The sequence below is a fragment of the Ursus americanus genome, chromosome 4 (assembly GCF_024610735.1).
Source record: "Ursus americanus isolate L20-20 chromosome 4, mUrsAme1.1.p, whole genome shotgun sequence".
NCBI classification, from domain to species: Eukaryota; Metazoa; Chordata; class Mammalia; order Carnivora; family Ursidae; genus Ursus; species Ursus americanus.
Window position 1 is genome coordinate 64034065 of NC_142130.1, and position 14252 is coordinate 64048316.

Genomic DNA, 14252 nt, shown 5'->3' on the forward strand with positions numbered 1-14252 from the left:
AGTCATAGATATATAATTGCCTTCAGAAACATCCTTCTCTGAATACCACCTACACATTAATACATGACAGTGAACTTACAGCCAGACCCCTGTTCTATCCCACATGATCCTTGAAAAGGCTTTGAAATGAGGACACGTGCATAATTAAGGCACACTGAATATCACAGTACATGTAACAAACTAGAGTATTATGAATCCTTAGGGGAACCTCATAGAACTAATACATTTTCTAAAGAAAGCTGCACATGAGTAAAGAGAGCCTAAAATGCTAATTAGATCCTCTCAGTGAAAGCTATAGAAAAGTTGATTCTTGAATCCTGAAGTTGGGCACAGAATGGAACATTTGTATACAGAAAGACTGAAGAGGGGGGAAAAAGAATTTGACATAAAAGCCCCTCAATAGATGATTTACACAATTCATGAGAAAATAAATAATGCAAAATAAAAATATAACAGTGGGAGAATTCCAAACCTCCTGAAAGGGTTAAGTATGAGAACTGATTTCGTATTAGAAAGGGATTATGTAACAACAGAAGGAAATACTCAGCCTAGCATATGCTAATTTAGTCAGCTTTGCCAGGCGATTCTGTGTGTGTTTGGCTGGCTGACTCACATTCCTTCCCTCTTCTTTTTGCCATTTTTATTATGAAAGTAAGGAGGCTGAACTCTCAGAAAATGCAATAATACCAATAACAAAAACAAGTATAAGCACATTGTATGTGTTTTATCCTTGCTAAAACATTGGGGTATGCGTCATGGAGGTTGAAAGGAAAAATCACCCAATCAGCATATAGGCTGTCGCAAAACTCCCTTTCTTGAACCACTCTTTATTCCCCGTTAATTACTTTTAATAGGTCTTTCAGGTTAGTAGCATGGTCGGAACTGGGGGATTATATTCCTGGAGAGTGCAAAGGAAGCTGAGTTACCAAACTCAGACCTCAACACATAAAATAGACTGCAGTAAAGGAATGACGATTAAACAACAAGCTTATTGTATTTATTTGCTTTTAAATACAAATATTCTAATCATTTCTCATTTCAACCTAAATCTACTACTTAAGATTGGAAGGCAGGGGGCATGTAAGGTATGAGAATGAATGGAAGATATAGGTGTCATGGGTGTTTTCCCCTGGGGGGATATAGGACAAGCTAATGTAAAATATGAATTCATTAAGAGAGTAAAAATGTATTTTACACACTATAAATTTTAGTGCTGGATGTTTAAGTAAACCTTAAGGGAGTCACTTGCATTTTTAAAAGGCAAACACTTTTAGCAAAGAAGCCAAAAATATTTCTTTATAAGAACAGATTAATCGGTTTTATAAATTACACTGAATCAATGTAACAGCTATACACTTAGCAGTTGGCAGCACACCCTTGTCAGGAAAGGTGCTTTCTCACGCCGTTCCCAAAGATGACTCTAGCTAAACAATGAATGCACCGTTCCTGTAAATAAACCATCATCATATACATAAAATTGTTAGGGGATCAATTTGACCAATAAAAGGACTGTTGTTTTCTTAATGTGAAGTGATCTGCACTACTTGATCATACTTAGCTTTAAGATTTTATGTTCCTCAAAGCAAATGATTCCTTATTTTTATTTTCTAAATAATCCCTAATGACTTCAGCATCTAGCCCCCAGAATAACTGTTTGTGACTAAATTGGGATTTCCCATTCAGCATTCAAAGGGCTGAAAGGTAATTTAAAGATTCAAGTAAGAACTATTTGCTGACTTAGAAAGAGTTATCCCAAATGTTGAATAATGACTGTCTTAATATTTACTTCAAAGACCTCTAAAATAGAATGTGAATAATTAATAGCCGGCTCTCTCCAAGGCAGATCCCCTTACAATCTCAGCCCTGTGTCTATTCAGGTAGCGGTAGGGTCTCATCACTCGGTTTCATAAGCACAAAAGAAGATTCAGAATAAATGCTCAGCTCTATCGCAAATTCAGAAATTGTAAATCTTGCTTGTGTGTTTCTAAGTGGAAACGTTAATCATTGTTAAGGCCTAAGAAAATTTATTCAAAAGTACACTTTTTAACCCTCATAAAATGGGTAAAAGAAAACAATTGAGTGCAAACAGAATAAACTCTTGCCTTTTCCTCACACCACATCCCTGAGAGCCCCCAAGCCTGATTACTTACAAAATTATAAAGATACCCTTCAGTCCTAAAAATAGCTGTACACCTTAAACTTGTATATATGTGTATATAGAGAGATGAATGATTGAGGGATATTTCCTTTCTCAACAATTATATCTCTGATTTTGACATTAATATTTAACTGATACTAATTAAGCAGAATATTTAGTTTACTAATTTTTAGACATACTACATACTTCTAAAATGATAACAATTTCGTATCTGTTTAAAGAAACCCACTGAGCACATTAACAGAACCAACTGGGCTCATTTCTTGAGTAAAAATCAATATGCGTAGTATGTTCACTTATTTTGTTCTCTCTCAAATGGAATAAAAATAAACAAAGCTACATTAGTTTCTATTATCTGATATGCTTCCCTGATAGGCTGCCTGTAGGTCCAGAACTATTACTTTTACTAAGGGTCCTATTTGATGCTTTTGCCTGTGATAAGTAATATTGTTCAGAGAGGAAATATTCTCTACTGATTTGATGTTAACAAAAATTCCACTTCATGGTGCTAAACTACATGAACATACATGAACAGTTAATTTCTGTATCTTTTAAAACTACTGTATTCCCATAATACAAGAAATGTTCTAATTAATAATAATAATAACTCACAACAACAACAACAAAGGACCGATTTCTTACTCAGTAAAAGAAGAGAATAACAGAATATTTCCTAGCCCAATATTTATTAGGTCCAATACATGTGAACAACTGCATAGAAATCCTATTATTAACTTCGCTCTTTATCTTCATGAAAGTGACCTGTGTCCCTGATAGTTTGCAAGAAAATAAACTATTCATTCACCATGTGTCTGATGAGAGCATTGATAATTTTATTAGGTTTATTTACTATATTAATCTCCAAACAAAATATGTATTCATTCTTTCTTATGCTTTGTCATGAGCTCACATGATTAGAAATACTCTCTGGGTTATTTCTGGTTATAAAAAGCTGAAGGATGGTTCATGTCTCCTGCAAGCTATGAAAAGACTTCCCATTTCACTCCTGCCACATGACTGCTTTCCTGTGTGTCCGCCTGCCGCTGCAGAGCACATTAGGCCTGAGATGCCATTTGCATCATCACACAGCAGGGGGCTTCAGCAGCCACAGCTCTAGGTTAATCCTCACCCACCTCTTTACACAAGGAATTTGTGGAAGATGCCTTTCTTTGATACTACTGAACTGCACTCCAAAAATGCTTGACATTTTCAAATAAAATGTTGGCAATGAACTTGTCCTTTTAAATTTTTTAGGTTAAATCGGTAAATTTAAATCATGCCCTTCCTTTTTTTCATGAAATGAATTGGTGATCTGGCCTAATGCAAAATATTGGGGATTTGAAATCAAGGAAAATAAAAAGAAATAGGTAGGAAAACGTAATGGCAAGAACAACTATCAGATTGTATTCAGTTAAAGATGTATATCAAGAGCCATTGCTATATCCTTTCCTATAGGAAAACTGTTTCCTAACCAATACAGCCTACAAAATGTTAAAATGAACTCTTGTGGCATTTTTAACAAAGTTTAAGTGCTGACATATTATGAAGAGAAGCAACTATTAAATTCCATCAGAACTAATTAGGACATCCCTATTATTCGATCCAACACTATTTATTATGCATCTATTAAATTAAGAATGAGAAGATCGCACAGATAACAAAGGCTCAGGGCTTGCCCTCAGGAAGCTTAAGTTTAATAATCATTGTGCATTAGAGCTGTTCTAAGAGGGTAAATGGTAAACCAATATATCTGCCAATTCCACAAAGAACTCTAACTTCGGCTTCTGAGTTCAGCTTCCTCGGTCTGTGATTCCCCTTCTCACCGCCTCCTCAACCTACTCAGCCAGCTGTTACACCATGGGTGATTTTGCCAAGGATGTTTAGCGAGCCTAGTAAATAACGGCTCTTTCTCGATAAATCTCAAGGACTGCACATCAGCATTATCAAATAAAACATCAATATGATAGCTCTATTTATATTATTAATGCACCCAAAATTCTTCATAATAAATAAACCTTATTTGTCTCAATCATCTGATACCCGATAGATTTCTTATTTTAAAAAGAAAATTGATATTATTTGAGTATTGATTTTAGGCCACTTTAAAACGCATGATTCAGATGTCTTCCAGCATTTTTGCACTTCCTTTTGCTCTTTAAGAAATTTAAGTAATTTTTTCTTTAGAAAAAAATGGCATCTCACTATTTAAATGCAGGGCGAATAGTTCTCAAGTATCTGATCTCCCAGTGGAGAACGCAGAAAGAGGCCTCTCAATTGATGCTTACTTTTGTCGTTTAATGCTCCCATGGTTCTAATAGTTGTAGAAATAGGGGAAAGACAATGTAGTAAGCTTCCATATCTTGATAGAAAATTAGTCCAGAAACTCCTCATATTTGCAGGGAGATTTTCTTAATTACTAGGTGTCTGGGGTTTGACTGTTTAAATCATAGTCATTGGCTTTTATGTACGGATTCTACTTTTCGAAGTTTCAGCTGTTAATCAAAAAAGGGAGGAATGCAGGAACTGCATTCAGCATAAGAAATGAGCTTGACAAGACTAAGGTTATTACATGTAGAAGGAAATGAATGGGAGAGATGTGCTTTTAGAAAGTATTAAGTTATCAGTATTTTATTAAGTGTATGTAGGTGTATTTTGTACTTCATAATGTACTTTCTAAAAATGTGAGGGGAGGTTCATGTAATACACTGAGGCTAGTAATATGTATGTCCAATTGACCTTCAATCTGAAAGTCTTTCTTTCTAAATATAATAAATCATTTACCAAAATGTCTCGTGGAAAACAAAACAAGACAAAACCAAACCAAACACTAAAGTCCCAGTATTTGTGTTGGATGTGCTTTTCTGTATGACTAACTTTAAATAGGAAACAAAGTTCTTAACAAAATCTCTATGCATGTCTATTTTCTGGTTATATTTTGTCCTTTCTTTTTTGCCCTTTCTAGGACTATTTTCTTGTACTAACCAAGACAGTCTCCATCTTTGCAGTGCCCCCCCAGGCATGGAAAAGGGATACAGCTTCAGCCAGGGTTAGCAACTGAACTGGATCTACTCTGTAACCAAGAGAGGTTTTAGTTACAGGTGGCAAGCTTTTGCATGCCTCCTTCTAAAGAAATTAATTTCTCCAAACTGTTCCCTACCCTTATTCCAGATTATTCCTCTGTCTATGGTGGAGGAAAATAAGAAAGGATGCCCCATAAAGTAACACTGAAACAGATTTTGTTATCTAAGTAGTCTACATTCTAAGTTGTGCTTTGGTCAGAAACACATTTATTTTCCATCTAATGATCCATTTCCATTTCCTAAGAATCCGTTGAAGACAAGAAGACAAGCTGGTAGATTTGTAGAATAGAACTATTTAAGACTTTTTTTTTTAACTTATTTTATCGGTGACTTGATTCTCACCACTGTTTCATTAACTCTATATTAACAAGCCAAAAGGTTGGTTTTGCTTCCTAGAAAAAGCAAAATATTGGTGACAGTGTAAAACCTAGAGAAGATATTTTCAGATGAGGCTTCTTGTCTAAAGGCATAGTGCAAGAAAGGGGATAATAACACAAAGGATAAATAAATTAATTAGTATTACTTAAGTGACAGAATACCACTGTAGTTCTGATAAAGCTAAAAATGAGAAGCTGTAGACTGCCTATAGCATTTGCCTAGTCATAACTACTAGCAGGCAGAACAGACTCCTTCTAGCCAAAATCAGTTGCTCACTAGTTCCCCCGCCACCCTTCTCTCCGTGCACATAGAAAGGAAAGACCTGCTAAGTATTTAATCTGTGTCCAGGAAATAAAGCTTTCATTTTACAACCTAACCAAGTCCTAATAAAACAGTGGGATGGCGGGAGAAACACAAACCTAAACCCTGAAGCAATGTTTTCAGCCAAAAGTAAGACAAGGAAGGCATGAGCAATTTGTTTGAGCAGGAACTGACAATATCAACAAAGTGTGATCAGTCTGTGGAGCAGTGTTTGATAAATGTGAGGCAGCCATAAACATGAGAAGACAATCCAGTGGTGCTTTGCACCCCCCTCGTAGTTTTTCTTTTTCTTCTTCTTTTTCTTTAAATCCTCTTCTCTCCTTTGGTGTATGAATATGGCCTGATCTAAGATGCTCATAAGTACACAGACATTGTTGGGCTGGTGCTCTTTCCCTGGTTGCTGTATAGGATGCTTATTTATTTATATATTTGGACCTGATGCTGGTGCTGCTGTTGGTTGCAGTGGTGCATTTTCTCTGCCATACCCACAGCCCTTCCACCACCACCCCTAGTCTGCTGTGAAAAGCTGCACTTTTTAAATAATTGGTTTACATACTTAATAAAAGAGACCCATGCCCTTAATAAAAGAGAATGCAGCTGATGGAATCTCTCCGGGTAGAGAAAGAGTACATCCTCCTCCGGGCTGAGAGAGAATGAGACACCAGCAGACAGTTATTTTGCAGTGCACTGAATAGACAATTCACGGGAAATGTTGAAGGCAGAGAGGAGGCGACCCCCAAGTGCAGTCCATTGCCCACATGCTCTATAATAAATAATCTTTTCACACCAGCCCAGCAGTGAGTGCAATGACGTGCCGGGGCCAGCATACACAGATTGGCAGGGAAAACACATCCAGTGGTGTCGAATTTTCATCGCAATCACCAAATTAACTGATTTCCCCACATCACACTCCCACTACCCGGCGTGGAGAGTGTGTGTGTGTGCGCGCGCGCGCACACACACACACACACACACACACACAAACGCAGAGCTGAGAAATGCAAGTTACTGAGAGGTGAAATGGGGTATCTACGAGCACGTTTCAGCATGGATTAGAAACCTAAGTAATGTGTCAGCCACCCGGGGTTACTTGTGAGAGGGTGGGGGTGTCAACTGTGGGAAATGGGACGAGGCAGCGTAAGCAGGAAGAAGGCTGTCTGCCTTCTCGGGGATTCTGGCACATGACATATCTGAAATTTACATCCAACATAAAACACACAAAATATTGTAAGAAATAGCTCTGCAAGGTCAGTTAGTTAATTCAGAAAAATTCTGTCCACTATCTCCTCTTTCACATTCATAAATATGCATACATAAAATACGTCCCAGTCTATATCCTGGAGGATAGGAGACAGGATGCATTCCAAGAACTTGCTGAAAGATGGTTCATTGACCTCATTTAAATCCTCCAAAGGCCGATTGGGTTTTGCACGCCTGTGGGTCTACTGGTGTCTTACTTCCAAATTCCTTTTACCCAGGGACAAATAAATTTGATCAACTTATTTTTCCCACAAGTACAGAAATGATGACAGAAGGGTTAGAAGTGGGCAAAGATTTATCAAGAAATCAAGAGTCACCTAGCTTTAAAAATCCTATCGACCATCATTTCACATCCATCCTTCCTGTATCTTACACTCAAGTCGTATCCCTATATTACTACTCTCTTAAAAGCAACAATTTTCCGCCTTACAGCCCCTGCCCACCCAGCCCTAGCATGCCGCCTCTGCCTCCACCACCACCCAAAGTGTGCTCTCCTCATGCACTCCTACTCCATACATTGCCATTCATTTCATAACCAGCGTCGTCCTCCCATTCCACACAGACCCCTCCTCCCTCCTCCAGAAGAGAGGGTCTGAGGAAAAGTGCACCCCAGTTCCCTAGCCACTCCGCATCCAAAACCAGTGATTTGCATAATAACAGCGTTTTGTGCGGTTTCCCTCCACTGCGGTCGCAGGGGTTCTTACATTTCACGTGAAAGGATAATATTAATTACGAAAAGAAGCGGCAGAGAGCAGAGCGGATGGAGAGGTAGGGAATCCAAGCGAAAATCCCTTAGCAGTAAAGTAACTGCTTAGGTGCATATATTTCTTTGCTTAAAGAAAAAGAAAAAAGAAAGAAAGAAAAGAAAAAGGAAAGAAAAGCACACAGACTGATTAATAAACAGGTTTGTTGATAAAGTGGCTTCGGGTCTTTTAATATTTCCCTTCCCCTTTCCTTTTTTTAAATTTCTTGATTTATTCTTTCTCTCTTCCCCCTTTTTTCTTTCTCTCTCTTTTTCTTTCTTTCTTTTTCTTTTTTCTTTTCTTTCTTTCTTTTTTTTTTTTTGTATCCCAGACACAGTCTCCTGTCTCTTCTTAGGTGAATGACACGTCTCACAACACATTTCCCCCCCGGGGATGTTATTGCAATGCACACGGTGCTGCCGCTGCTGCTGTTCTCGCAGTCTCGGTAGCTCGCTCCCAGGCTCTCACTCACTTTTTAAAGATACACGGATATGATGATGGTGGGAAGAAGAGGAAAGAGAAAGGCGACCCGAAAAGGGGGAGGTTAGACAGATGACAAGGATGGAGAGGGTCGGTCAGGAGCGTGATGTGGGAGGTGGCTGGTGGGGGTTGGTGGGAGGGTATAATGTTCAGAGAAGGCACAAGTTGCCAGCCAAAAGGCGTGGGAGGTTGGGGGGGGGGTGGCTGGCGGGGACTGAGAGTGAGAGATGTAGGAAGCTCAGGTGAATGAAAAGGCGAAAGGTGCCGCGTAAGGGGCTGACTGCTGGGAGAGCAAGGCTGAGCCAGCGCTAGAAATTCTAGGGGCTGGAGCAAACTGCCACTGCCCCTGCCGCACCGGGGAGTAGGGGGAGGGGGTGGAAATCGCCGGGGACTGGGGGACTGAGAGGGAAGAGTGGAAATATGGGGTGGAGTGGGGATGATGGGGAATGGGCGTGAAGTTGATGCTCCCCGCGGCGGGGCGGGGATTACCTTGTAGCAGGAGCCCGCAGACACTGTAGAAGCGGAGAACGGCGCTGCGTTTCCAAATCATGGTCCCTTCTCTAATGGGTTAGGGAAGGAACGAGGGGGCAAAGAGATGCTGGTGAGTGGGACACCAGAGTGCAGGGCTCCGCCGGTGTCCTCCCGGCTCCTGCTGGACCCACGGTCTCCGCCGCTGCGGTGTTCGAACCTCGAACCTGGATTGGAGGCAGCAGAAGCGGCAGCTGCGAAGCACCCGCAGAAAGGGGTTTCGGTGGGCGAAATAGTTTCTTCTCTTCCTCCTGCTGGTGGTGCAGCCGCGACAGCCCGTCAGCCAGACGCGGGTTCGGAGCTTGCCTTCCTCTCGGCGCGCACAGCAAGTCCCAGAGCCCGCCGGGGCTGCCCGAGCAGGTGGTGCAGGGATGCCGGGGTGTTGGAGAAGGTGCGGGCGAGGGCTGCAAGGAGTGGGTAGGTCACGGAAGGGAGGGGCGGGGGCAAAGAAGGAGCAGGCAAGCAGCAGCCGCCGCTCGCTCTCAGGGTGTCTCGGGGTCCTGGGAGGGGAGGTGGCAGCGGTAGAAGCAGCGGTTGTGGCGGCAGCGGCAGCAGCGACGGCGGCGGCTCCCGGATGCTCGGGCTGCAGCAGCAGCAGAGGCACCGGCGGCGGCGGCAGCGGCGGCGGCGGCGGCGGCGGCGGTGGCGGCGGCGGCGGCGGCGGCAGCAGCGGCGGCGGTGGCGGCAGCTCTACAGAGCACCAGACACAAGGGCAAGCTCAGCGCGGCGGAGGCCCCGCCCCCACCCTGGCCAGGGACAGACACCGCCCCCTGGCCAATGGAAACACACCCGCCTACCAGGCCTGGCCAATGAGAGGAAGGGATGGGTGGAGACAAACGCCGGGAAAAACAAACAGGCTTCTCAAGGACCCTTCGGGCAGGAAGAACTGAAGCCCCCATTCACATCCCCCCTCTCCCGCGGGTCTTACCTCCTTAGAGACGTCTCGCCCTAACTTAACAGAGGAGACACCCGTCTTTATTAATCCGCGTCTAGCACTCAGGAATGGTTCAGCCAATCGCCACCGCGAGGGGGCGGGGTTAACCATGTCCCCAGCAGATTCTGGAATCTGTGGTGACTGGGCCAGGTCCTGGGTGCGAAGTTCTTGTGCGCATTTGGACTCCTAGAGCAGATGGTGGCTGCACCTGCCCACTCACCAGCTGCAGTAGCATTCTCTAACGCTCCCAGCAGCAAAAGAGAAAGATTGCAGAGGGCGTAGGAGAGGCTAAGTATAGGGAGCGGCACACCTACCTGCCCACAAGAACTTGTGTGGCAGAGAAGGAAAAGTTAAGGGTGGAGGAGACGAAATTGTTGTTATTTTTCAGAATTTTGACTTAGTCTAGGTATAAATCTCATTAGAGCCTAGTGGGCGACACTACTGGTCAGTTTCGAATCCCACAGCTATCAATTCTTGCTGCATAATGTTTGATTTTAATGACTGTTTAAATTTGAGGCCTCCTCAACTGCAAAACATGGATAGTAATAGTACTTACCTTTCAGAGTTTTAAGGATTAGTGAGAATGTAAACATGTCAGTACAGGGCCATGCAATGTGTAAGTGCTTTATAAATGGTGGCTCTATCTGTTTAGTGGGATTTTTCCAATTCAGGATAGCAGGAAATCTTAGGCGATCCTCTATAACTGATTTAATAATAGCCTTAAGGAAGGGGGGGAAAAACATAAATGCACTTTATTCAGGGGCTCAACCAAAAGTGACCATGCAAAGGAACTTAGGAATCTGGAAAGAACCCCTTCTATAAATCAGCACCTGAAAAGTACCCTTTAGAAGAGGAGATATAAATGAGTGGGACATAAATAAATCAGAAGTTGTGTTTCCAAATGAGCTTAATTCCCAGGCTTTTCCCTATGACCAGTTTTTAATTGGACTAAATTAGCAGATGATGGACTAGTTCAGTAGTGTTAAATCAGTCACACCATAAATAAAGTCTGCTTTGTTTGAGAGACTGCATAATAGAAACCTGCAAGCAAGAAGACAGAGGGAAAGATGAGAGGCACGATCAATATTGATGCCCTTCGCTCTTTCCCATTTGTTGCTTACTTTGCCACAACCTTTTACAAATTCAACCTTTGCCTTTTAACTAATGACCCATTCATTTCTCTGTCCACCTTTCTCCCCAGGTTCTCAAAATTAAGAAGCAAAATGTCCATAATAAAACTGCAAGTGGAGTCTAGAAGAAAGAGGTTGTGTGAATACTCTTATTATTGTTGCCTACTGTGAGTTTTGGCTGTTAGGAAAGTTACTAAGTCCAAGGATATTGCTATCATTTAAACTATTGTGAGCATCAAAAGGTGAAATTCTAATAATTATTGACTCATGCTTAGGTTTTGTGTCAGGAGAATATAAAAAATGGGAATGCCAAAAAAGTTACGCTGTCTTTATCGAAATGGTAGTCAGAGGGGCGCCTGGGTGGTGCAGTCGTTAAGTGTCTGCCTTCAGCTCAGGGCATGATCCCAGCGTTCTGGGATCGAGCCCCACATCAGGCTCCTCTGCTAGGAGCCTGCTTCTTCCTCTCCCACTCCCCCTGCTTGTGATCCCTCTCTCGCTGGGTGTCTCTCTCTGTCAAATAAATAAAATCTTAAAAAAAAAAAAAAAGAAATGGTAGTCAGAGTTCCTATGTTCTAGTTCATGTCTTGCTGCTAACTGTACCACCTTGGGCATATATTCCATTTCCTTGACCCTCCATTTCCTCAAACATAATATGAGGGAGCTGCATTTGATGACTTCTAAAGTCTTACTGAGATAAATTAACAAACAAGCAAAAATTCAATATTCCAAATTATTGTATTCAAGAAAATGCCCCAACCAAACATGAGTATCTCAGCACTTGTTATTAATACTCAGAAACAAATTTTTGTCCTTGTTGATAACTATCTCAGAATTTAGGATTTCTACACTGAAATAGTCTATAGGTTTTATATATAGTAGGTGATCCTCAGATCAGCATCACTACCAACACCTGGGAACTTGCTAGAACTGCAGAATCTCAGGCCCTACCCCATACCTACAGAGTAAGTTTCTTCATTGTAACAAGATTCCAGGGTAATTTATAGGTACACAAAGTATGCAAAGCATACTGTCTTTAACACAGTTTTACCACAGACTCAACCCCAGGGAGAATTCCAGTGGGTGTTTTATGAAACGGAGAAAACTCTAAAAGACCCAGAGGATTTTTGTTAAATTACTATTTTCAGGAATCCCAGCAGCCTCCTTGTCATCACAACACAGAAGTAACTCTTCTTGTAAACTATGGGGTAAAAAATGATTAATGAGGTAGTTTTAAGATGGTTACAAGTTTGATTGTGATGAGAGTCATAGACTTTCATGTGATTAAGAGTTCTCTTTAGCCCGTAAACCTAGTCAGGGGACTGGAAGAGAGTTTGCACTTATTCCAGTCCTGGGGTCAGTGTGTAGGGGGTGGGGGAGGGGTGGGGACTGGGTACTTACAATGTGAGCTTTCACCATTTGGATAAATAATGTCATCTTCAAGTACGAGGGATATATAACACTCTATCTTCTAAATAGTCTATTTTTAGATGCTATTAATAATGAACTTAAAAATATCAAATGCTTAATGGTTATAAGTTCTTTCAATATTTTAACGTGTGACAATGGTCAAAATGTTATAGAGTTGTCATTGCATGAATAAAGGCATTTCTAAAACCTAAAAGATTTCTTAGAATGCAATTAAATATCTTTAAATATCTTCATTTCATAGTTTTAAGTCTATTATTATCTACATATATTATCAATGTCTCAGCAAATGTGCAAATTAACTGACCTCTTATGAATCATCAGACGAATTAATTTCATAAATTGCCAAAAGATGGCATCTATCCATGCATCCCTATATGCAATAGTCTAAAATATTAAACCTATTTGGGAGATTTTTTTTTTATTTTCTTTATCATTATGCATTGTATTATCCTTCACTTTGTGGCAAAATATTTTTTAATATTTAATTTAATATTTTGAAATGAATTTTATTTTATTTTTTCTTTTTCAAGTTTTTATTAAATTCCAGTTAGTTAACATACAGTGTAATATTAGTTTCAGGTGTAAAATTTAGTGATTCATCACTTACACACAACACCCAATGCTCATCACAAGTGCCCTCCTTAATCCCCATCACCCACTTAACCCATTCCCTCCACCTCCCCTCCTGAAATGAATTTTAAAATGGAGAGAAATTAATGCTTTAAATGCAAGCTATTTATTTAATACTCTTTAAAATTTACGCAAAGATAGTATATACTTTTTCTTTGCCTTGGACATGATGTCCTCTTTGCTTGTACTGTCACAGAATGGGATGACAGCCTCTACTCCCACATTAGTACCATAGATATTAGAGTTCTTTTAAGATGTATTTCACAGAGGAGGCTGCACTTAGTTTGTACTTTATGACTGTTCCTACAACAGATTGAAAGAATTGGGATTTATAATGATCGATATTTATGCCTTTTCTATTCTACTAGGAGCAAAGTAATTTGCTGACAGTTTTAAGGTGATGGATTTGATAATTAACTAGATGAGGGAAATCCTTTCACGATGTATATGTATATCAAATTATCACAATGTGCACTTTAAATATCTTACAATTTTATTTGTCAACCATACCTCAATAAAGCTGAAAAGATAACAAGTTAAAAAAAAGTTTTAGTTGTGGCAAAATTTTTTGAAATCAGAATGGGAAAATTACTGTGTCACTTTTTACCACTATGGACATATTTTCTAGGATTTCACATGCTTAGGTAGGATATTTATATTTCTTTTTTAAAATACTAAATTTTAGTGGAATACCTAAACACTTTAAATACATAGTCATTATTGATCCCCAGGACTAAAAATCTAAAAATCCATGCTAAATTGACTCTCATAGCAAATTGACTCTTGCAGTAAATTGACCTAGAAAAAGAAATTTCATGGCCTGGTGAAAATGTAGACCATTGTGGAAGAAAATTAGCTTATTGAGTACTGGAAGCATTGATTGTCATTCTCCATGCTCGCTAGCATTTTAAATATGAGGTCAGCTGCTTGTGTTGCACAGATGTTAAGAATCTTTCTGTACATATAGCATAATATACAGTATATAATAGTATCTATATATAAGATATACATAATAGTATATAAGCAATATTAACTGCCTTTAAATGCATTTTAACTTGGCATTTTGCTGTTTACAAAACATTCAATGTGTTTCTTCAGAATTATGACCTATTATTTCACCCCATCCCGCCCCAAAGCCTTATTGCTAGAATTTCACCTTATATTAATAATAGTATATAAAAT

The 14252-nt window shown here is 40.1% G+C and overlaps 1 protein-coding gene across 2 annotated transcripts in view; it reads right to left on the minus strand.

The window, feature by feature from the left end:
• The window catches only part of CADM2 (cell adhesion molecule 2), a 1025914-nt gene extending 1016290 nt beyond the window's left edge, over window positions 1–9624 (minus strand). For both annotated transcript variants that reach the window (XM_045785420.2, XM_045785418.2), the window contains exon 1: window positions 8910–9624. In XM_045785420.2, the coding sequence (XP_045641376.1) occupies window positions 8910–8970 (61 nt within the window). In that variant the 5' untranslated portion in view covers window positions 8971–9624. The remainder of the gene's footprint in view (window positions 1–8909) is intronic.
• Between the last annotated feature and the right edge of the window lie 4628 nt (window positions 9625–14252).